The sequence below is a fragment of the Anas platyrhynchos genome, chromosome 10 (genome assembly GCF_047663525.1).
Source record: "Anas platyrhynchos isolate ZD024472 breed Pekin duck chromosome 10, IASCAAS_PekinDuck_T2T, whole genome shotgun sequence".
Lineage (NCBI taxonomy): Eukaryota > Metazoa > Chordata > Aves > Anseriformes > Anatidae > Anas > Anas platyrhynchos.
Genome location: NC_092596.1, coordinates 6,553,209 through 6,576,096, shown reverse-complemented (window position 1 = coordinate 6,576,096; position 22,888 = coordinate 6,553,209). Strand labels below are relative to the sequence as shown.

The 22,888-nt window shown below is 40.1% G+C and overlaps 1 protein-coding gene across 14 annotated transcripts in view; it reads right to left on the bottom strand.

Annotated features, from left to right (window-relative positions):
- The window catches only part of ATRX (ATRX chromatin remodeler), a 91,803-nt gene that overhangs the window by 33,160 nt on the left and 35,755 nt on the right, over nt 1–22,888 (bottom strand). For 12 of the 14 annotated variants that reach the window (XM_027464959.3, XM_027464961.3, XM_027464962.3 and 9 more), the window contains 9 exons: nt 20,565–20,695; nt 19,845–20,027; nt 18,764–18,857; nt 18,105–18,213; nt 17,274–17,453; nt 16,745–16,886; nt 15,504–15,613; nt 4,100–4,246; nt 3,721–3,898 (listed from right to left, as the gene is read on the bottom strand). In XM_027464959.3, coding sequence (XP_027320760.1) covers nt 3,721–3,898; nt 4,100–4,246; nt 15,504–15,613; nt 16,745–16,886; nt 17,274–17,453; nt 18,105–18,213; nt 18,764–18,857; nt 19,845–20,027; nt 20,565–20,695 — 1,274 coding nt within the window. The remainder of the gene's footprint in view (nt 1–3,720; nt 3,899–4,099; nt 4,247–15,503; nt 15,614–16,744; nt 16,887–17,273; nt 17,454–18,104; nt 18,214–18,763; nt 18,858–19,844; nt 20,028–20,564; nt 20,696–22,888) is intronic. The other 2 variants (XM_027464960.3, XM_027464971.3) reach the window with 1 other exon arrangement.

The following is a 22,888-nucleotide window of genomic DNA, read 5'->3' as shown; positions in this document are numbered from 1 at the left end:
TACAGCAGGACAAGAGATCCTTCAATTCTTCCATGATTTGGGGGTGAAATTAGATGGAGATGTGAGTTGTGTTTTTTTTTCTTTCATCGTTACAAACAAAATTTTAATTGAATATAAATACATCTGAACACAACCAACCAAGTACAAAGCCATCATCAGGCTACTGTTACCACTGCTAGACGCTAGCTCATACCTTTTCTTCTACAGCTGTGAGCTTCCTGGCAACATTCTCAACCCTAAGTAATTTTCCTTCTTGCTTAAATAATGCTTGTGGCTTCAACGTGATCACAAAAACAGTTAATCAGCTATTATGCAGCAGCTTTCCTGAGTCAAACTGGCAGCTTCGCAAACTGAAGCTGGAAATGCCAGTGCTGCTAGGAAGGCAGGGGATGGAAACGTGCCCAGTGTGGGTAGAGGAAAGAACCAACCCCTTAATAGCTCAGCTTAGCTGTTGGATCATCTCAGCTCCAGCACCACCCCACCTCAGGAAGGCTCAGCAGGAACATAAGCAGCAGTGGGGATTTTCATCTCTGAAGGGACAAAAGCTCAGTACAGAGAAAGGCCAACTAAGAGCTACCAAAGCACATCATCAACATGTGTCAGTAAAAACCTGGTAACAGAGCCAGATGCTTCACCTTTTGGAAACCATCACATGCTTATCAGACAATTTTTGAGAAGATAACCCAACGAAAACAAGAAGAAAGGAAGTACCTTCTGATGAGATTTTAGAGAGACAATTTAAAATAAAGGAATGGAAATCTGAGAATTGCTACTATCAGCTTGCAATATGAAGCCCAAAACAACCAGATTGTAAGACTTATTGAAAAGTCAATTTCTGATTTTTAAAACAACTGCACTATTCACTGTCAGAGGTAGCTTTCACGGCCTCTAGAGACAAAGTATTTTGTAGCATTTTATCCATTTTATCTCTCAAACAGCTTATAAGGGAAAATCACCTTCGTTACTACCTGTCTGGCCACAGCTCTCTGACCTAGATGGCAGCACCCAGCAATGCTTTCAATTATCTCAAAGTATTTCTTTAAACTACTTACTTCCTATCTCTGACTAGTCGTCATTATTCTGAGGTTTCCCAACTCAGAAGAAGATCAGTTTATGTAGTAAATTAATTTCATTGTTGATCTGCTCAAATTTTATCAATATTTTTAAATGACGTTTTCACTTCGCTTCAAGCTTCATAACTTGATTCACTTCCATTTTTCTTCATTTCTTTTTTTTTAAACCAAATTCAGTATTATCAGCAGCCTTGAAAGATTTTAGAAACCAGAGAACTGACCTTGTAATCCTGCCCGAAGACGGAAGACTACAAAAGCGATGATTTGTCCACAAAAGGAGTAGGTGTGGATTTATCACACCTCGTCAGCTTTGGCTTGTATCAGCCGTCAGCAGGCCAGTACGAAACAATTTTCAATGCTTTCTTGGAAATTCCTAAATTCTTCCTTTGGAACTACTACTCCAACTTTTTTTTTTGTTTCCTTTTTCATCTTAATCTCAAGACATACATGTCTTTCAGAAAAATTATTCCAGAATTCCGAGTTATTGACATGAAAAATAGGTTTTCATTGCTGTATTTTAAACAACCTCGACAAGAGCTGCAAAGTGTCAGAAGTGCTTTCTGCCCATTCAACTCATGAGCCACACTTAAGCTCAGCTCTAACCACTTACAGTTTTAAAAAGGCTCAACTTATTTCTAGTTAACTACGCTATTTTTAATGTGAATGAAAACCGCCATTCTGTTTTGGAACTTAATCAGAAGAGCGTTTTAAGTCTTCAGCAAATGTGTTACCATTTACAAATATGCTAAATGTTAGCACTAACAGCTAACACTAACCCCTTTTGAAGCTCAAAAAGCAACACTATAGGGGAAAGGGGACAGAGAGGACTTTTACAACAATAAATTATTGGCTATAAACTCAGAGATCACATCAGTAGTATGCAAACGAACAGGGCTCTGAACAATTGTTTGGGTCAGGGAGCGGCTCTATGAGAGACGAAGCAGATCTAGAGTTGCTGCTGCTCAGATCCTTTCCGAAAGAACCAGCATCACCTTCCTTCTTTTCACCATCTCTGTCAACCAGGTTATGTGTCTGCTCAATCTGAGCCAATTCAGAGAACTAAAATGTATACAAACTAATCATTTTTGAAAGTTTACTTTTGGCTTATTTTATGTTCCTGAACCAATTTGTAACAGGATCAGGGAAACGCCACTTTCACTGCAATGGAAGAAGCAGGAACCTGCAGAAATAGCAGGGAGGTGGTAACACAGTAATAATTAATGAGGTAATAACAGCAGATGAGACATACTAATAGTGAACTGACAAACTTCCAGACTAAGAAGGAAACCAATCCATCATAAGCTAAGCAATAGCTTACAAAACACAAGAATGAGCAATTATTTTATTTAAGAATCATCGAGTCTGAATTTGCTCAGCTGTGTTGCTGAAATATATGTATACAGAGAGCTAGGAAACAACCTTTCCTGGGCAGGTTGCGCACAGAGCTGTTTGATTTTCAGTGTCTTTTATGACTACAGCGTACAATCAGGACCCTAGGCAATTACACCTTCTCTCAAGTCAACTTCTATTTTACCTTATCATTATGAAAATCACAGAATCACAGAATTTGATGTAATTTTTAAAGTTTGTAACAATAATCACAAAGTGTTTTTTCCCCATTTGTTTGCAAAAATCAGTCAGCAAGACCAGGTACAAGCCAGACCAATGCTGTATTTCACATAAATCAGAATGTTTAAATAAAATAAAATCAACCCTACGCTAACAGTCACACAACTTAAAGTCCAATCAGATAACTAAACCCCAAGAACATCTACCTCAAGAATCAGATAAATCGTTTCCCTTACCTACCACATCAGCATTCCCAAATTTAATCAACTGTAAGTACAATATCAAAGTTATGGCAAAGATCTTTTAAATAGGGTATTTAAAACATACTGTGCTGTGAATAATCTTACGTAGTTCTCATATCAGTTACTAGGTCAGGATTTGGAAGAAAATTTTGCCATTTTGGTGAAACTTGCTAATCCTGAAGTTTTTAATTGTTTTTGATGATCACCTGATAAAATTGGTTTTTATCAACAGTATTTTCAAGTGCTTATATACACATTTTATTTAAATTTGCCCCATTCAGCTGAACTTAAAACCAAACATCAATTTCACAGACTGGAAAAAAATACGAAAAAGTGCTTTATCTGCTATCAACTAATTAGCACTTAATTAATGCTCATTTCTTCACACTTCTGAAGTATGTGTTTTCAACTATTCTTTGTGTGTAGTTGCTCCTGTACCTGTAGAATTCTAGCGAAGATCAAGTAGTTTGTGGCTGTAATAAAATTGCAGATTACAGTAACCATCAATTCACACTTGAAATTCCCATGCAAAGAAAGCAATGCTTGCAAAAAAAAACACCCATGAGAAAAAGTTTCCAGCATGTGTTCCTGTGGCCATTTCCATATTGGACAAAACACCCTTACAGACAGGCTATTTACAAAAGCACTGTGCAGCTTCTGAAAAACCACCTCTGTAATTCAGCAAAGGGAAAAAAAAAATTGGGATAAATCTTGCCAATCTTACTGTTTAAAATCATCTGCCCAACAGACTGTCATTTCCGTGATTACTTAGCTCATATTCTCAAACATAAAAATTCATTACTTATAATGCATACCTTCATTAATTTCCCACTTACCTGGATCAACTAAAGCTTTATTAAATATTTCTTTAAGTTTTCTACTCTTCACATTCCTGCCCTGTGCAAGATTGCGATACATCTCGTAGCCTATGATCATCACACCTCCCTCATCTTGCCAACGCTGGAGCATATAGCTTCTCTCTTGGGGGCGTTTCACAGTTGCTAGTTCACAGACCTTTCAAATAGGAAAAAAACATGCTTCAGTTCCTCTTAAAATTCCAAAGTAGTGGTGTAACTTAAATACCTTAAGGCATATTAATGCTAGCGATTTTTCAAAGTGCATTCCTTAGCCTGTATTTTGAGTAGTGGAGCTTCCCAATTATGCAAATCATTCAGTTATTTCATTTTTAAGAAATCTTTTTAAGCTTTACAATACCTCTAATTTCTCATCATCTTCTAAACCTTCTTGCCATTTTTCAAACTCATTCAACCAGTTCAAGGCAGTGTTCAGCGGACACACTACCAGAGCCGTCCGGAAATCCAGCTTGTCACAAAGCAAGACCGTGTGAAGAAAACTTACTACCTGCAAGAGGAACAAAACAAACAAAATGCCAAACTAAATGCCGAGCACTGAAGGACAGGAAAGAAACACACAGGTACATATTCGTTCACATATAAAACTTACCAACCGCAATCTTAATCACACATACTTTTTCTGTTTGTTAAATAACTTGATGCTTAAAATTCAATACTTGTGTATTTTGATTTCATATGATTATTCATTTGATTTATTTCATTTTATATGATTCATTTCATTTTATATGATTCATTTGATTATTAATTTGGGTTGCACAGCTGCTTAAATCCTTCATATAGTGATATAGTTTAAAATTGCATAGCTGAACTAATTGAATAGTTGAACTGTAAACCTCCTTTGTACATTTACAATCAACCATTTTCATAAACTAAGAATTTCTATTAAGTAATTTGTAAAGTAATTTGTAAGCCTTCCCCAATAGTAACCCCAAACCTTAAATAAATTCACCTCTATGGACTTAATAACTGTGTCAAAGGTCTTGAAAGTGAACTTCAGTCTTAAATTATGTTTTCCATGATGTTTTTTGTTTGTTTTTTTCCAACATACTGGCAAATTCTGCATGGGATTTATTTTTTTTTCAGGATTCAAACCCAGGTTTTGCTCTTGCAAATGAGCTCTGAAGCAGGTTATTGCAATGCTTCCTGATAATCACCCTAAAGCCAGCCTGGGTATATCCTATGTGTGATAATATCTTCTTGAGGCTTGGAAAAAAAAAACAACTAACTTTTCCTGCCATTCAAGAGTATTTCTGTTGGGCTGCCTGTTTTTGAGCAATAGCAAATAAAACCAGGACTGGAGGTAATACGTAAAGAGTCAGGAGCAAAGCAGCCAGAGATCCCAGAACAGCCCCAGCTCTCATGCTGCCATTTAATGGTGAAGGCTGCCCTGTAACCCACAGCCATACAACTCCCAGGAATTTCTTTCTGGATCAGAACCTTTTATCTCACAAGCCTGATTCAATACACTGCATCAAAGTAATTTTAAACTGCATGACTAAGATTTGAGCACTGGGCACCGAACTGTTTTTAGATGCTCCAATACCAGAATAATTGCTAGTGGTTTTGCTATCAACACAAAAGCATCTTATGTTCAGATGCAGAAAGAAACTCCTCATGAAGACTCATCAGGAAAGTCCTATTAAGAGCTTATTCCATACCATTTATGTCATGCTCAGGTTACACTCTTTTCCATACATTCTAATTAGTCACCTATAGTAATCATGGTAGTGATAACATACAGTATAATATACTAATTAACATGGTACAATTCAGTTCATGGGCTATTCTCACCCAGTATTAAATCTCCTTGAGGTACACACCGGACCTCTCCGTTCTTTTGCATCACCCACCAAGTGTATCCAGGTCCCTGAGCGAAAACAATTCCACGAATAGGTTTGCCTTTTCCTGAGGCAGGAGTAGCCCAGACTGTTTTACCCAGCATATTTTTTACATGCACTACAGGAACTTTATCCGCATCTACAGTACGTAACAGGTTTGATTGGGCAGGTCCAGCTCGGTTGGTAGATCCCCTAGTATTGACTAACCAGGTGGCCTTTGCCAAATGCGTATCCCAGTTTTTGAACGTCCCAGCGCCCATTGCTTTCAAGGTAGTCTTTAACAGGCCACTGTATCGTTCAACTTTCCCGGAGGCTGGTGCATGATAGGGGATGTGATACACCCATTCAATACCATGTTCTTTGGCCCAAGTGTCTATAAGGTTGTTTCGGAAGTGAGTCCCATTGTCTGACTCTATTCTTTCTGGGGTGCCATGTCGCCATAGGACTTGCTTTTCAAGGCCCAGGATGGTGTTCCAGGCGGTGGCATGAGGCACCGGATATGTTTCCAGCCATCCGGTGGTTGCTTCCACCATTGTAAGTACGTGGCGCTTGCCATTGCGAGTTTGAGGGAGTGTGATGTAATCAATCTGCCAGGCCTCTCCATATTTATATTTCAGCCACCGTCCTCCATACCAAAGAGGCTTTGACCGTTTGGCTTGCTTGATTGCAGCACATGTTTCACAGTCATGAATAACCTGTGCTATAGCGTCCATGGTCAAGTCCACCCCTCGATCACGAGCCCATCTGTATGTTGCATCTCTACCTTGATGGCCTGAGGTGTCATGGGCCCATCGGGCTATAAATAATTCACCTTTATGCTGCCAATCCAGGTCCACCTGAGCTACTTCAATCTTAGCAGCCTGATCTACCTGCTGGTTGTTTTGATGTTCTTCAGTAGCCCGATTCTTGGGCACATGAGCATCTACGTGGCGTACTTTCACAGCCAGGTTCTCTACCCGAGCAGCAATATCTTGCCACAATGCAGCAGCCCAGATGGGTTTGCCCCTACGCTGCCAGTTGTTTTGCTTCCATTGCTGTAACCATCCCCACAGGGCATTTGCTACCATCCATGAATCGGTGTAGAGATAGAGAACTGGCCATTTTTCTCGTTCAGCAATGTCTAAAGCCAGCTGAATGGCTTTCACTTCTGCAAACTGACTCGATTCACCTTCTCCCTCAGCAGCTTCTGCAACTCGTCGCGTAGGACTCCATACAGCAGCCTTCCATCTCCGATGCTTCCCCACAATACGACAGGACCCATCAGTGAACAGGGCATATTTCTTTTCATTCTCTGGTAACTGGTTGTACAGCGGGGCTTCTTCAGCACGACCCACCTCCTCCTCTGATGATATCCCAAAGTATTTGCCTTCTGGCCAGTCCATGATCACTTCCAATATTCCTGGGCGACTGGGGTTTCCTATTCGAGCCCGCTGAGTAATCAGTGCAACCCACTTGCTCCATGTAGCATCAGTTGCATGATGCATAGAGGGGACCCTTCCCTTGAACATCCAGCCTAGTACTGGCAATCGGGGTGCTAGGAGGAGCTGCGCTTCAGTACCGACCACCTCCGAAGCAGATCGAACTCCTTCATATGTTCCAATATCTCCTTTTCAGTTGGAGTATAGCGGGCCTCAGATCCTCTGTATCCCCGACTCCAAAACCCCAGAGGCCGACCTCGAATTTCCTCAGGTTCTTTCTGCCAGAGGCTCCAGGTGGGGCCATTCTCCCCGGCTGCAGTGTAGAGCACATTCTTTACATCTGGTCCTGTTCGAACTGGCCCAAGGGCTACTGCATGGACTATTTCCTGCTTGATTTGTTCAAAGGCTTGTCGTTGTTCAGGGCCCCATTCAAACTCATTCTTCTTACGGGTTACTTGGTAGAGCGGGTTTACAATCAGACTGTAATTTGGGATGTGCATTCTCCAAAACCCCACAACACCTAGGAAAGTCTGTGTTTCTTTTTTGTTAGTTGGTGGAGACATAGCTGTTATTTTGTTGATCACATCCATTGGGATTTGACGACGTCCATCTTGCCATTTTATTCCTAAAAACCGGATCTCTCGTGCAGGTCCTTTGACTTTATTTTGTTTTATGGCAAAACCGGCTTTCAGAAGGATTTGGACTATTTTCTTCCCTTTCTCGAAAACTTCCTCTGCTGTGTCACCCCACACAATAATGTCATCGATGTACTGCAGGTGTTCAGGAGCTTCCCCCTGCTCTAGCGCAGACTGGATCAGCCCATGGCAAATGGTAGGGCTGTGTTTCCACCCCTGGGGCAGCCGATTCCACGTATATTGGACTCCCCTCCAAGTGAAGGCAAATTGTGGCCTGCACTCTGCTGCTAGAGGGATGGAGAAAAATGCATTAGCGATATCAATTGTGGCGTACCACTTGGCTGCCTTTGATTCAAGTTCGTACTGAAGTTCCAGCATGTCCGGCACTGCAGCACTCAGTGGTGGTGTCACTTCGTTCAGGCCACGATAGTCCACTGTTAGTCTCCACTCGCCATTAGACTTTCGCACTGGCCATATGGGACTATTGAAAGGTGAATGAGTCTTGCTGATCACTCCTTGGCTCTCCAATTGACGAATTAGCTTATGGATGGGGATCAGGGAGTCTCGGTTAGTGCGATATTGCCGCCGGTGCACAGTTGTGGTAGCGATTGGCACTTGCTGTTCTTCGACCCTCAGCAACCCCACAACAGAAGGGTCCTCTGAGAGACCAGGCAAGGTAGATAATTGTTTAATGCCCTCTGTCTCTAAGGCAGCTATACCAAAAGCCCACCGGAACCCTTTTGGGTCCTTGCAATATCCTCTTCTAAGATAGTCTATGCCAAGGATACATGGAGCATCCGGGCCAGTCACAATGTGGTGCTTTTCCCACTCATTCCCAGTCAGACTTACTTCAGCCTCCAATACAGTCAACTGCTGAGATCCCCCTGTTACTCCACAAATATAGATGGGCTCTGGTCCTTTATAGCTTGATGGCATTATAGTACATTGTGCACCGGTGTCTACTAAAGCCTTATACTTCTGTGCGTGTGATGTGCCAGGCCATCGAATCCACACAGTCCAATAAACTCGATTGTCCCTTTCCTCCTCCTGGCTGGAGGCAGGGCCCCCCTAATCCTGGTCAGAATCTTCTTCGTTTCTGTGTTTGAAGGACTGTCTGCTGGAAGTTGGAGCAGCAAACTTTTCAGAGAATCCTTTTTTCCTGATTGTTTTCTTTTGCAACTCACGTACCCGTGCCTCTAGGGTCGCGGTAGATTTTCCATCCCATTTTCTCATGTCCTCTCCATGGTCTCGTAAGTAAAACCACAGGGTGGCACGGGGTGAATACCCACCATATCGTCTTCCTTGTGTAGATGAACGCCTACCCCTGATAGCTGAGACACTGCTCTGTACAGGTACAGAGGAGAATAATCTCTCTTCAAGTTGGTGAAACTTTTCAGAAAGTGTTTTCTCCCAGGTGTTCTCTTTTGGTCGTTGGACACTGGTTGGTTCAAGTGGGGAGGAAGATAGATTCTCTTCAAGTTGGTGAACCTTTTCAGAAAGTTTCTCTACAGCTGAGACGCAGGCCTGTAAGGAAGAGGAGAGACTTTCTTCGTACTGCCGGAGTTGTTCAGCCGCTTCATCCACTGTGGGTTCCTCATCCTCTTTCCAGGCCATTATTGCCAATGAGCTGGCATATGATGATGGTGCACTCCGTACAAACTTCCGCCACATGGGTCGTGTACACTTGACTTCATCTGGATCTTTGGATGTTTGTCTGAGGTCTGGATCCTCATAAATCACTTCCCGTACAGCTAATTCCCTCAGGTACTGGATTCCCTTCTCCATAGTGGTCCACTTGCCTGGTAGACATAAAAGTTCTTCCTTGAAGGGATACCTTTCCCTCACAGCTGAGAGGAGACGCCTCCAGAGGCTGGTGGATTGTGCTCCATCTGCAATTGCTTTGTCAATGCCGGCGTCTCGAGCAAGGGATCCCAGCCGCTTGGCTTCCCTGCCGTCTAATTCCACACAATTGGCTCCAGAGTCCCAGCACCGGAGCAGCCAGGTGACAAGCTGCTCACCTATACAGCGACCAAAATCTTTTCGCACATCTCGTAGCTCGCGTTCGTTTAGGCTTCGGGTAGTTACTGTTGATTTTTCGGCATCCTCATCTTCCTCCTCCTGAATCCTTGATGGCCCAGCGTCGTCGTCATCTTCGTCATCTCTATACCTAGTTTTGGCAGAAGCCTTACCTGGATTGGCAGAAGACTCTCTGCGTTCTAAACGACCTGAATCTCTATACCATTTTTTCACCTTCTCTACAGGGGCAGCTTGCACTGCTACTGCTCGTTTCTCTGACTTTGTTACAGGGTCTGCCACAGAGGTTGGAATACCCTCTGCAGGGTCAACTTGCACTGCTACAGCTCGTTTCTCTGACACGGCCACAGGAGCTGGAGCGGCTGCAGGAGCTGGAGCAGTTGCAGGAACCGGAGCTGTAGCGGCTATAGGAGCTGGAGCTGGAGCAGTTGCAGGAGCTGGGACTGGAGCAGCGGTAGGAGCTGGGACTGGAGCGGCTGCGGGAGCTGGGACTGGAGCGGCTGCAGAGTCCACCGTAGGGGTCACAGTGGCCGTTGGATCTGTCACAGGGCTTGGAGTGGCCGCAGGGTCTGTCACTAAGTTGATAGCAGTATCAATGGCAGCTCGATAGGCATGAGCCAGGCCCCAGCACGTTACAATGATTTGTGTTACTTTGGAACTGCCAGCATCATGACACCTTTTTTTCAAGCATTCTGCCAGTTTTTGAGGATTTTGCCATTGTTCAGGGGTGAATTTCCAACACACTGGGGGTGCCAACTGCTCTAGATGCCTGCCCATATCCACCCATACTCCCTGCCACCCACAACTATCCTGCCTCCGGGCAGATCTCCGGATGAGCTTCCCAAGTAGTTGTTTAACTTTAAGCAGAATCTGAAGTGCATTCAGGAGGCAGAACAACAAGACTATGGTGGTCTGAGTATCCCAAGAATATTCAATATCTTGGAGAGCTATTGTGACAAGCTCAGGGGATAAGAGGGTGGTGAAGGAGGAAGGCAGAGTGATCCAGGAGGATACAGGGGTGGTGAAGGAGAAAGGGAGAGTAAGCAAGTAAGAAAAAATATCCTCCCCTTTCCCCTCCACAGATTGACTCCCTAATGGAAAAAAACAATAGGTATAATTGCTAATAGTTTCCAAGATACAGTTTCCAAAGTACAGAGTCGACGATGTTACTGAATACAAATAACAAGTTAGAGTCATGACCAGATATTTCATCGTCTCATAAGCCATTGCTACAACACACAGTACCATAATGATCTGAAACCAGGGCCCGGAGAGGATAAACAACACGACAGAGAGCAAATACGGAAAATAATGTACTATAATACTCAATTTGGAAAACAGGCGCAGCAGAGTTGAGATTAAAGCAATCAGCATTATGACAAGTGACTATTAAGCAGGTCTAATCCTTACACCAATTTTAGTTTAACACACTCTGGTCAGATCTGCCGTTATCTCAACCTTTCGGGCCCCACGTTGGGCGCCAAAAAGACTGTCGTGGTTTAACCAGGCCAGCAGCTAAACACCACGCAGCCGTTCGCTCACCCTCCCCCCTCCCTCTCTGGGACGGGGGAGAGAAATGGAAAGTGAAGCCCGTGAGTTGAGATAAAGACAGTTTAATAAGACAGGAAAATAATAATAACAAAATAATAATAACAATAATAACAATAATAATACAATGGTGATAATAGGAAAATAATAATAATATGTACAAACAAGTGATGCACAATGCAATTGCTCACCACCCGCTGACCAATGCCCAGCCTAACCCCGAGCAGTCCGGCCCCCTCCCCCCAGCTAGCCACCCCTATATATTGTTTAGCATGACGTCAGATGGTATGGAATACCCCTTTGGCTGGTTTGGGTCACCTGTCCTGGGTCTGTCCCCTCCCAGCTCTTACTGCACCCCCAGCCTGCCCGTTGGCAGGACAGAGCAAAAGGCTGAGATGTCCTTGGCTTGGTATAAGCACTGCTCTGCAACAATTAAAGCATCGGGGTGTTATCAGCACTCTTCTCATCCTAAGCCAAAACACAGCATTCCACCAGCTACTAGGAAGAAAATTAATTCTGTGCTAACTGAAACCAGGACAACAACAAATGGCATTATTGAGTACAGTGGGAGGATTGGCAAATAACCATGTAAGGGAAAATAGAAAAGATTATTTAGCTACAAACAGGATCCAGAAAAACATTTGATTATCAAAAAGCCACAATGCAGCCACTGTGTCATGATTGCAATCACATATAAAAATATCTTCCAGGATTAAACATTTCAAGCTATTAACTGAAGCTTAAAGTATATCAAGTACAAATGTACAAAGTAATCCGGGTTCCATTGCCACAATGAAAAGCTCTACACTTCTGCACTACTTTGCAAATCTCCAGGAAAAGCTGGGATCTAACTCCTGAGGAACCGTAACGTGTAAATCAGAATTAAGCATGTAAAAATACACTCTTCAAGGTACGTATGAAAATTCTCTTCTGTGGGATTCTGGATTGTTTTAAGAGGTGAGGTCTCCTGCCTCAGCTTCCACCAACAAAGCAAAGAGGCATGCTGCAGCTGGAGTTCTAAAAAAACAAAACCAAGAAACCAAACCACACACACTGTACTGCCCATGTGCTGTGCTTCACAATCAAGACTGCAGCTGGTTTTACCTAAGCAGAACGTAGAGGCATCCAGGGAATGACTGCAGTTTCTTTATTCATCTACAGCTTTGTATTACTCAAAAAAACAAACCAGACAAACAAACAACGCTAAAGAAAAACAAAGTTAAACTTTCTCTGATTCACTTCTTTACAAAGGAATCCCAGGAATTTAAAGAATCTGAGGGAGCCAACTAAGCGCTCCCGTGACTGTATCCTGCAATTCTTTGATCATGAAAGAAGATTTTCAGGATCAGCAAGTCTGAAATAAATTTATCTCAACTAGATCAGAGGAGGGCAGGATTAGGTATTTCCTATGCCACTCCACTTGCTGAATTGAAGAATCGTGAAGGCTCAACTGCAGACGCAGAAATGGAAGAATCCACCCTGAAGACTGGATTAGAGGGAAGACACAAGCAGCAGGAAGCATCTGACCCAGTAAGGCACAGCTAACGCCAGCAAAAAACGACAGATACCCCCTGCTAGATTTGGGGATACCTCTCCAAATATTTTGTTTTGGAACACATCTCCAGACTCTAATAAAGGAGGACATCAAGTCAAGCCAAGCCTATGGTCTAGCAGCGTCCACATGTGCTGACTACACCAAGTATCACCAAGTAAGGCCAATAAAAACTACTGACAAGCCTCATAAGCCAAACATAAAGGTGTCCAAGACCAGCTGTCAACAGCACCATACAGCATCTGGTTTGCTAAGTTACTACCAAGGTTGTAACGCTGGCTGTTGTCACCTGCGGATGAATCCAGCTGTGGCACAAAAACGTGGAGACATCTTTCATAGAGCACAGAATTCCAGGCCGTGGGTATACTGACCTCTCTAGGAATGAACAGATCTGGAGCCTTCAGATCAGGTGAGAGGGCTTCCCAATCCAATGGGGGAAGCTTTCACCACAACTGACCAAGACAGAAGAGGCCAGTGATATGGCATTTCCTCACAGACGCTTTGAGGATCCCATCCTCACTGTAGGAAGAAAACAACCTCTTTGAGAACCATCATCACCACGCCAAAGAGACTGCACTCCAAGGAACGACTGAAGTGCATCCAGACTCGGAGCATTTGAAGAGGGAATTCGGAATGAAGTGCTGTACACGTGCCGGCTGCTACATTGGCTAGACTCAAACTCACCAGAGGCACCTGGCAGATCTCCTGTCAAGCGACTTTACAGCTAAGGACTGCTCCTGGTGGAGGAAGGCCCTGATTGAACCCAAGCTGAAGTCAATTCTGATCATCTCCTGTGTCCGCAGAAGTAGCAAATTAGATTTCTAATGATTCACCTCAAGCTAAAGATCAAAAATGTTCACAACGACTTGTTTCCCCAGCCAATTGTCCTGGTAGATCTGGGAGTAAGTCCCTTCTCCGTAAGTGAGGAAACAGCATCAATGAAGCCAATGACAACAAGTCCACAGCAGCCCTGCTTTTTATCAGCAGTGATCTTAGACGAAGAGTATATGGCAGACTTTTTTTTGGAAATACACACTAATGGTCAGCTTCCTGCAGGTCAAGAGGCATTAAACAGTTTCCTTTTTGAAGGCAAGTGATGACACCACCTAAAGGCACCATCTTTTCCACCTTTCGGTGTAAGATTTCAGCCTTTTTAAGCACTGATAAGACTGTTATCCTCCTTTATTTTTGAGAGCTCTCTAGATTTTCCATTTCTCCTCCCCAAAATAAAAGAGAGAAGTTCTTCTGTCAAGTGACTTCTGCTAAAGGAATTCTTGGGAACAGACTGGGCAACACAGCAGCAAGACAAGCAACTTGCCCCAGTTCTCTGCTCACAGTGATGCTAAACATGGCTAAACGCAAAGCCAAAATTCATGAAGACAGATACTTGGGAACAAGCAAAAAGAAAAGGAATTCAACACTCCCAGTTCCCCTGAAAAAGTAGCAGCATGAATACCGAGATGCGGGGTATTCTAGAAAACTGTTCTGTATCTTTTCTTTCTTTTGAAGGTCAAAATAAGCTGACAGAGGGCATAAGCATCTTCTAAGAGACTCAAGAATAAGAGCTACGAGTGCTGTTTTACAACAGCTGCTTGGGTGATCAGTTTCAAAAGAAACATTTTTAAGATGAGGATTGAGCTTCAGGTTTTAAAGACTTAATAGAAATGGGAAGCTGTTCACTGTGCAACTTTCAATAAGGCAGAAAAGCCAATTGTAACAAAACGGAAATCTTTTTAAAGAAATGTGACAGTATTCTGTTTTAAAGAGTTTTAAGAAGCAGTCTTCAGTGGTATAAAGGACACACTGAAATGACATTGAAGGCTTGACCCTGAAGATCTGAGAAAGCAAAGAACTCTAAAGCCAAAGAAAACAAATAAAGAAGCAAAAAAAGGATTTAAAGTGTATCATATCTTTTTACTGCTATGGCAATAAAAGCTCCTGGTCTTATATGTTTGTGATGCACAACAACCCAGAAATAAGAATGTAAATACAAAAGATTACTGAAAAAAAAAACAAAAACACAACAGATTACTGGAAAAAAAATGCAAAAAAAAAAAAAAAAAACAGAGAACAAACCAGCATTCCCCTCCTCCAATCCAGAAGAGTCTATATTATAACAAAACACCATTTATGTTACAGCACAAAGCATCTGAATTTAGACAGGAAAATCCTGTCATAAAACAAAAAAACAGAACCCAATGAACAGATAAACATCTATTTTATCAATGCAAAAAATCCAAAATCCAAAAACCACTGAGGAAAAGAAAAAATTTATAGGGCAACACATGAATGAAGAAGAATGAAGAAGACAGTAAAGAACAAAACCTACTTAAGGTTATTAAATTGGCTTAGAAACAGAGGTTTCTGAAACTGTTTCCTACCAGCTGCATTTTGTTATTCTGGGTTGTGAGCGAGCTACACATCATTTATAATTACATATGAGTTTTTAAGTGACTATCAAATCTGAAATTAAATAAGGTAATTGTTATTTTTTTAAATGAAGGAAGCACAAGTGCTTATCAGAACTTGCACACCTACATACTACCAAACACAACTTCTTTATGAAAATCTTTTTACAAATCCTTTTCTCCAGTAACCCTCATCAAGTCACAGCCTAGTAAATTTTACTATGTTCTGAAAGTCATTAAAATTGCCTTTTGCTGGATCAGATTTGAGAGCAAGCTACAGACCAGAAAACACTAAGACTTTTGTTCCTTACCTGTAATGTTTTCCCCAGACCCATACAGTGAGCAAGAATGCATCCTGAACCAGGAGATGTCTTTGTCTTTTTAACAGATTCACAACAGCAATCCCACATGAACTGAACACCTGAAAAAAAATGTTGAAAAATTACTTATTAATCATCCATTTTATTAAAGTTCACCTGATAAGAGCGGTCACTGTAAGATCATGATAAATCTTACAAAAGCAGTGCTCAGGGTAACTGTTTATTAATTTCTGTCAGATGGATAGCATGAGAGATGAGCTTTGTCTTGAAATCAATTATATTCACAGTTTTCACTAAAGATGTGGCAACTGGATTAAAGAGTATTACTGTGCAGCCTGCAGATGGCTTCAACCTTGGGGGCAGGCAGAATAGAGGAAACAGAACAGCAGTGGCAAATGATCTTGGTAATCTGCAAGAAGAAATTCTGTCAAGACAGATCAGATGTAAATCCCTATGCTTAAAGAAAGAAAATTCAACTAAGAACTATGACAGCTGAAAAGGAAGAGAAAATATAATCCTAATAACAACATGCGTTAATATGAAGGTCTGCTGGGTGATTTCTTCTAAGCCATGTATTTACTGGGGAATTGTATTCTACAATGCTATACTCAGTACAGATGAAGCTTCAATTCAACTACTGTGTCTGGTTCAGGGCACCTCCCGTTAAGAGCTGAAATAAGCCCAGAAGATTCTTACTAAAATGGAAAGATATTTTATGAACTTTCTAGAATTTAGAAGAACAGAACGAGCTATGAAGAAAACTATGAATGGTCATTCTCTTCTCCTTCTGCACTAGAAGTAGAAAACGTAAAGAAGTTGGATTAAGCTGCACTCAAGTCATATCAAGTATCAGAAAAAAGATTCTGGATGAGAAAGCCAGGAAAATACTGTGAGATTTTTAAATTCTCACTGAAAACTATGAAAATCAAACAGATTCTCCTGAGCAGGATAGTTAACTTATATTTGATTCTGCCTCAGTGTAGAGAGCTGTATGATCCTAAAGACTCTTCCAACTTCAAGTATCTAGGACTCTTTGCTTGCAAAACAGAACTATGTATTTATTCGTGATCTCATTTGTTCAGATCTTCCAAAATAGAACATTAAACACAATGCTTAGTTATTTGCCTGCCAAGGAGTTTTTCTTATGATTCTAATTCAGCTCATACATAACACTGTGCCAGTGTAAAGAAAAATAAAATTAGAAAAAAAAAAAGTTTTAAATCTCTTCTTACCATCTACTTGGTGTGGTTTCAGTCTGGTAACTATACTCCTGTGAACCTGCACTAATGGTTCTTTTGTTTCTTCATCTTCATCTAAAACCAGCTTAGTTGTAATGGGACATTTCAGAGGTGAAGCATCTTCTATCTCTATCACCTATAAGCAGAAACAGTACATCATAGGAATACTTTACAAGTGAATAATGTCAAGCATTTGACAAACACTAGCTTTAGCAAAAACTGATGTCATTACTTAAGTAAACAGAAACCTTTAATCCTTTACCATGCATCATCAGCTTGCTTTGGGGGATTGCTTTTTCCCATGGAAAAGCAAAGAAATACGCAACTGGAACAGCTTTTTAAATATCTCAGTAGGCTTAAATAAAATGTTACCTGCAAACTACAAACTAAACTTATGGCTTACAAGACTACATATAAGTACTTTAAAAATTACTTACCAAATTAAACTGAGGTAGAAATATGACATCTTATATGTCATCAGCAATTCAACTTCCTACCATGTTGCAATGAAAACAGAACATACCTCTCTCAACTTCTCTCTCTCCCGTTCTCTTTCTGCTATCCGTTTTCTTCTTTCTTCTTCCTCTTTAAGTGCATTTTGTGTTTCTGTTCTAAGCTTATCATCTTTAATAATCTTCCTTATTTTCTTTCTGCCTTTTCCAGGAGATTTTGAATCGTCGTTTTCTTCATCCTCAGAATTACTCTATTACAAATTAAAGTATTAACAAGAGAATTACGACACAGACCATGAAATCCTTGATTTTCAGATAAGCTCTCAGTAATTTCAATACACACTGGTAGAGTTTAGTTCATAGGAAAAAAGATACTGGTTTTTGTTTGTTTGTTTTTTAAAATGGGTAGTCAGCATGACAACGGAAGTGGCACCTTAACTATTCTGCAATATTAAAGATAAACGCAGCTGTGCAAAAGCAGTACTGAAGGTACTGTTATCATATAGTATCAAATAATGACTTAGTAAAGAACTGTTCTTCTGATTTAGTGCCGCTAGATAAGCCAGCACCTACCCTACACAGGAAAAGAAACCTTATTACTAGAAAAATCTTAACCTACTTTGTGTCATCTTCTATATTTAATTTCTTAAAATTCCATTTACTTAGAAGTTGTTTTGCTTTTTGTTTCCAAATTAACAGCTAAACAAGGAAACAAGAAATGTGATGTTGTTTTTGCCCATAGCAGTGCTACTTTACAAATTTTAACAGTTAACATTGAGAAAAGTTTTAACTTTTTACTGTGCTTTGTACAGGGCTGTTTGAGATACCTACATCCCTGAACAATTAGCATACAAAACAGGAACTGCTTTTCCCATTTATTAATTTGAAACACAATACAGTACCTTGTTGTTGTTTTCACTTGAAGAATCCTCTTGAACCTTTATACGCCTCCGTTTCTTTTTCTGTTTGTAACTGCGCTGATTTTCTTCTGCCTCAGCTTTCTTGGCAGATCTGTAATAAAGGCAGTCTTACTGACAAATAATAATAGATTGCCTCATTGACAAACAATGATAAAAAAAATTACATGAACTACACTGCTAATCAACAGAACATATAGTCCTTTTGTGCAGTCGGGGTTTTACTTCCAAATCCTCTCCTCCCCCTCATCTCACCAGACACACACAATAACAGACTATTCCAGACAACTCTGAAGAAGGTCAGATTCATTAAGTATCAGTTTGCTACTGCAACCCACCATTCCCCAAATGACATAATTGGCACAAAAATGCTATTTGTTTTGCTACATTTTTCCTACTGGCTTATCAAACTGCCATGTACCACATGCTGTGGTGCAAATGCAAAATTCTCACATTTGCTGCAAATTTAATTAGCAGATAACAAAATCATATACAAGAAGAATTAAAGGTTTTAAGGACTGATCCAATGTCTCCAAAGTTACCACAAGTCTTTACGTTTTACTGTCTCGCTGCCTAGACAGCAGGGCTGAAAAATAAAGCCAAAACCCGAACACGAGGTAAGAAGAGCGAAGTTTTATTTATACCTTGTTCTTGGACGCTGTTCATCTTCAGACTCGCTGACTTCTTCACTAACAGCTGATTCGTGAAACTCTGATTCATTTGAATCATCGCTGCTCACTTTAAAAATGAAGTATGATTTCATGTTGAATATTATTGCAAAGGAAGCAACATGATATTTTCTAATCATACAAAGTATTTGAGGTTAACAAGCACTGTAGAAGTTCACTTCAGACAGTACTGGACCCATTCAATATACCAAGAAGCAGTATCAGCAATATAAGGGGTACAGAGCAGAAAAGCTGAGTCCTGATAGCCTATTAGGCCAACAAGACTAAGTTTTTTTTGCATGAAAATATCTAAGCATGATTTATAAGCAAACAGAATTGTATTGGAAAGCTTCAGAGACAGTGAGTGAAGAGGACAGAACATAATGGGGAACAGCATTGAACTTAGGAAAAAAAGATGATTTTTAGTTAAATAGAAGCTTTCCTTTCAAATGTTTCAGATGTCACTTTATAATCACACTTCACACATAATGCAGACGAATAGTTTACTAACAAGGTGGGCAATTATATTACTGTGTTTATGGCTTGAAGTTTCTTCAGGCATAGCAAGTTTAGAACTGACTCAAAATGTTAGGGGTTGACAAATTCTTTGCTCTCGCATGCAAGAAGGAAAATGAGAAAGCTAAGGCAGGCATCCCTACACAGTGCCATCTGGTGTCAGCTAAAGATCACAACATTTAAAGCAGGTGACACAAGGGCCTATTAACAATCCAAGGAAAGGAGAAATCACATACAAGGCAAGATTGATTTTCACAAGTGAGGCCTACTGGGTTTCACTCTGTTATTAAAGATTAATATCATAAGACTCAACACGATTAATCCAATTCCAAGGATACAGTAGTAAAGAGCTGTAACCTGCTGCATGCACATTTAACGTTTTAAATAAAACTGTTTATCAAACAGAAAAATTAATTCAGATTTAATGCACAAGGAAGCTTATACAGAGATTAAAAATTAAGACTTTCAGATCTACATTTTGACATGCTTTGGGGTTATTTTATAGAAATACTTTTTTGACAGAAACATTTGGATTGTGTACCTTTCCTTCTATTTCTGCGTTTCCCCTCTTTTGTGTCTTTAGGTTTCCCCTTTTTTTCTTCACCAGATTCTCCATCACTCACTGTCAGCTTGTGCCTCAGCAGTCTGTGTCTGTATCTGGGCTTCTTTGAGTCTTCTTCCTCTGAATCTGATTCGGAATTATCCTCCTCCTTTTCATTCTCTTCTGTCGGAGATAAGAGTCAGTACAACACGCACAGTGGTCATTTTTTTCTTAAATTTGCCAAGAATTCACATCAGAATTAATTTAGGTTAATTTCTCTGCTTTTCCAGGAAGATACAGACAACAACATAGAGTTGTTCCCTCAAACCATATTTTACACTGCCTGAGCACTGAAGTGTCTGTTGCAATGACTACATCTGTTAGCCAAATCACTCCTGTATATTTGCATATCTTACTGTTCTTCACAGAATATTCCTCACAAACCCACAGAATTTCTTAATTGGCTATAAAATAAGACTATTAAAAAAAACAACCCTCAAAAACAAAAACAAACAAACAAAAAAAACCACTTTCAGAACCATAAAAGGGATGATAATCCTCACGATCATGTGCACTGTCTTTTATTTATTTGTCTACCAGAAAGCGACATCAGGTTTTTGTTGTTGAAAATTGAAAACATTTTAATAATTTCTCAAGTGACCTTTGAAATTATGACAGGCACTACAGCACCACTTTTTTCCAGATGCGTTTGGTGCTCACCATCATCTGCTGTGTTTTCATTTTGTTTTCCAGTTTTCTTTTTTCCTTCATCCGACTCTTCATCTGAAGATGCATCCTCATCAGAGGAAAGATTGGCTTTGATTTCTTCTAAAAGCATTTTCTTGGCAATTCTTTGAAGTAAAACAGAAAAAACTATGTATTCCATTGTTCAAGCAAATCTATGAACGATAAATGTAATCCTATACCATTCAGAACTTCACAAAAAGGTTTGAAAGCTGAACAAAAAAACATATGATGAAAAGTCACTGTGATAAGACAGGATATAGAAGCAAAAACTCAGGTTAAATAAATACATTGCGTTAACTTGCTTTTAGAAAGCAGATCTGTATCATGCTTGTTAAAAGTTAAGTACTTCACAGTAAGGCTGCAGATAGTTATAAAGCGTAGAAACAAACATTTCATTGTATTCATGGTCTATTTGCTCTATTTTTTCCATTCTCATCTCTTGTTATCTCTGCTGGGACAGGCACCTATGTGAATTCTAATCGTAACAAGAAGGTGAAGATCAAATCTTAGTACTCAAATCATTTCCCCCTGTCAAGTTATCGTTCTTGATTGATTCACATCAATGGGATTCAAATGCCTTCATTTCCCAGGGCACTGAATTTACACCATTAAACAGCACTAGTTTTAAAAACAATGCAGCATGGAATGCATGTTTTAAGCACAAAGGATTGCTGCAATATGCATTAATTCACAGGTTTTAAAACATATGTATTACCCTACATCTACATAATTACCCTTCAGTTGGGTTACAATACTACGTGTAGGACAACTCTATTGCAAAAGAGATGCTGTAGTAATGGATGCAACTCATGATGTCTGAAGATGAACATCTAATAAGTGCCTGGGGGGGGAAAAACACACTGAATCCCTCATGTAACTACAAGCACTTGCCTTACAGTAAATATAGCAAAAAATTAATTATACATGACACAAAAGAGATTTATCAAACATTAGGGGACCTGAATTTCAAGGAATATAATAATCTTATTTCCTGTTCCACAAACTGCTCAGCTCCCCACAGTTTCATTCATCTCAGCACAAGAATGTTTTCTGCTAATATGCAAGAAGTTACTATGGAAAAATGGTTTCTTTATGTGCTCTTGCAACATTAAAAAACAAAAACCAAACCAAAAAAAATCTGTGTGAATATACATCCAAGGGAAAATATGAAATGATGTATCAAACACACAGGAAAATAGTGGACTTATCTGAGAACACTTCCTTCCACAGGGAAAAGTCCTGAAAGAATGAAAGCAGGACTTCCCCGTATTAACATGTGAAATATTATAATTTTCATTCTGTGGTTATCAATGTTAAATAATTTTTTTTTCCCTAAGTTAGAACTGGTCTGTCTTGCCTTTCAGGAGAATTAATGTATACTGCATGCACAATGTTCACAACGGGAAAGTTTGTGCCAGTCCAAACAACCATTTCAAACCCATGAAACTCAGCCACCATCAAGGCTTCACTTGGAGCTGCTGGAGGAACAACAATCTCTTAAATACAGCTTCTTAGGCATTAGAAAATTAAAGTTGTTACTGTTACGGGAGGACAATAAAATCAGTTTTAAAGAATTTTGTATTTCATTTTGCAACATGTAGCACATCCCTAGAACAAAAATCTTCAAAGGGAGTTTTCCCAAGGCATCCTTAAATACACTTCTAACAGTATTTTCTGTTTTTAGCTTAGTAGAATATTCTCTGGAATGATTTTACGGCTCATGTATACTTAGTTGTTATTAAAAGATGGAAGTAAAATGGTTTAGTAAACAGCACAAAGCCATTTGAGATTGCTTAATGAGTCACAAACTATCCAGCATCCAAAACACCCCTCTCTGCCTCCCCCTCCTTTTTGTAGGAATGGCTTGCAAAGAAGTAATTGAAATAGTTGATTAAAACTTTACAATGCAACATTCTTGGTAAGCTTGTAATTCTACAATATATCAACAGATCACACTGTAAACCCTATGAACACTTACTGAAGTCCATAGATAAGTAACATCCGCTTCTGAAAGTTTTTGCATTAGGTCCTTCCAGAGGATTTGGAAAAGGGACTGCCTTTTTATTTTTAAAATAATCATCACAACGTGTGTATATAAGAAATTAAGACTACGTTTCTTCCATCTTTTAATGGTTTGAAGAACTTTCTGTTGAAATTGCTTGAAATGCCACCGGTTGGCTTTTTTTAGAAAGCTTTTCACATAAACTATCAACACCGAATCCTACTCCAGGAAATGGAGACAGAAGCAGTTTGATCAATTTTCTCATTTAAAAACCAACAAGAATATCACCAAAGCT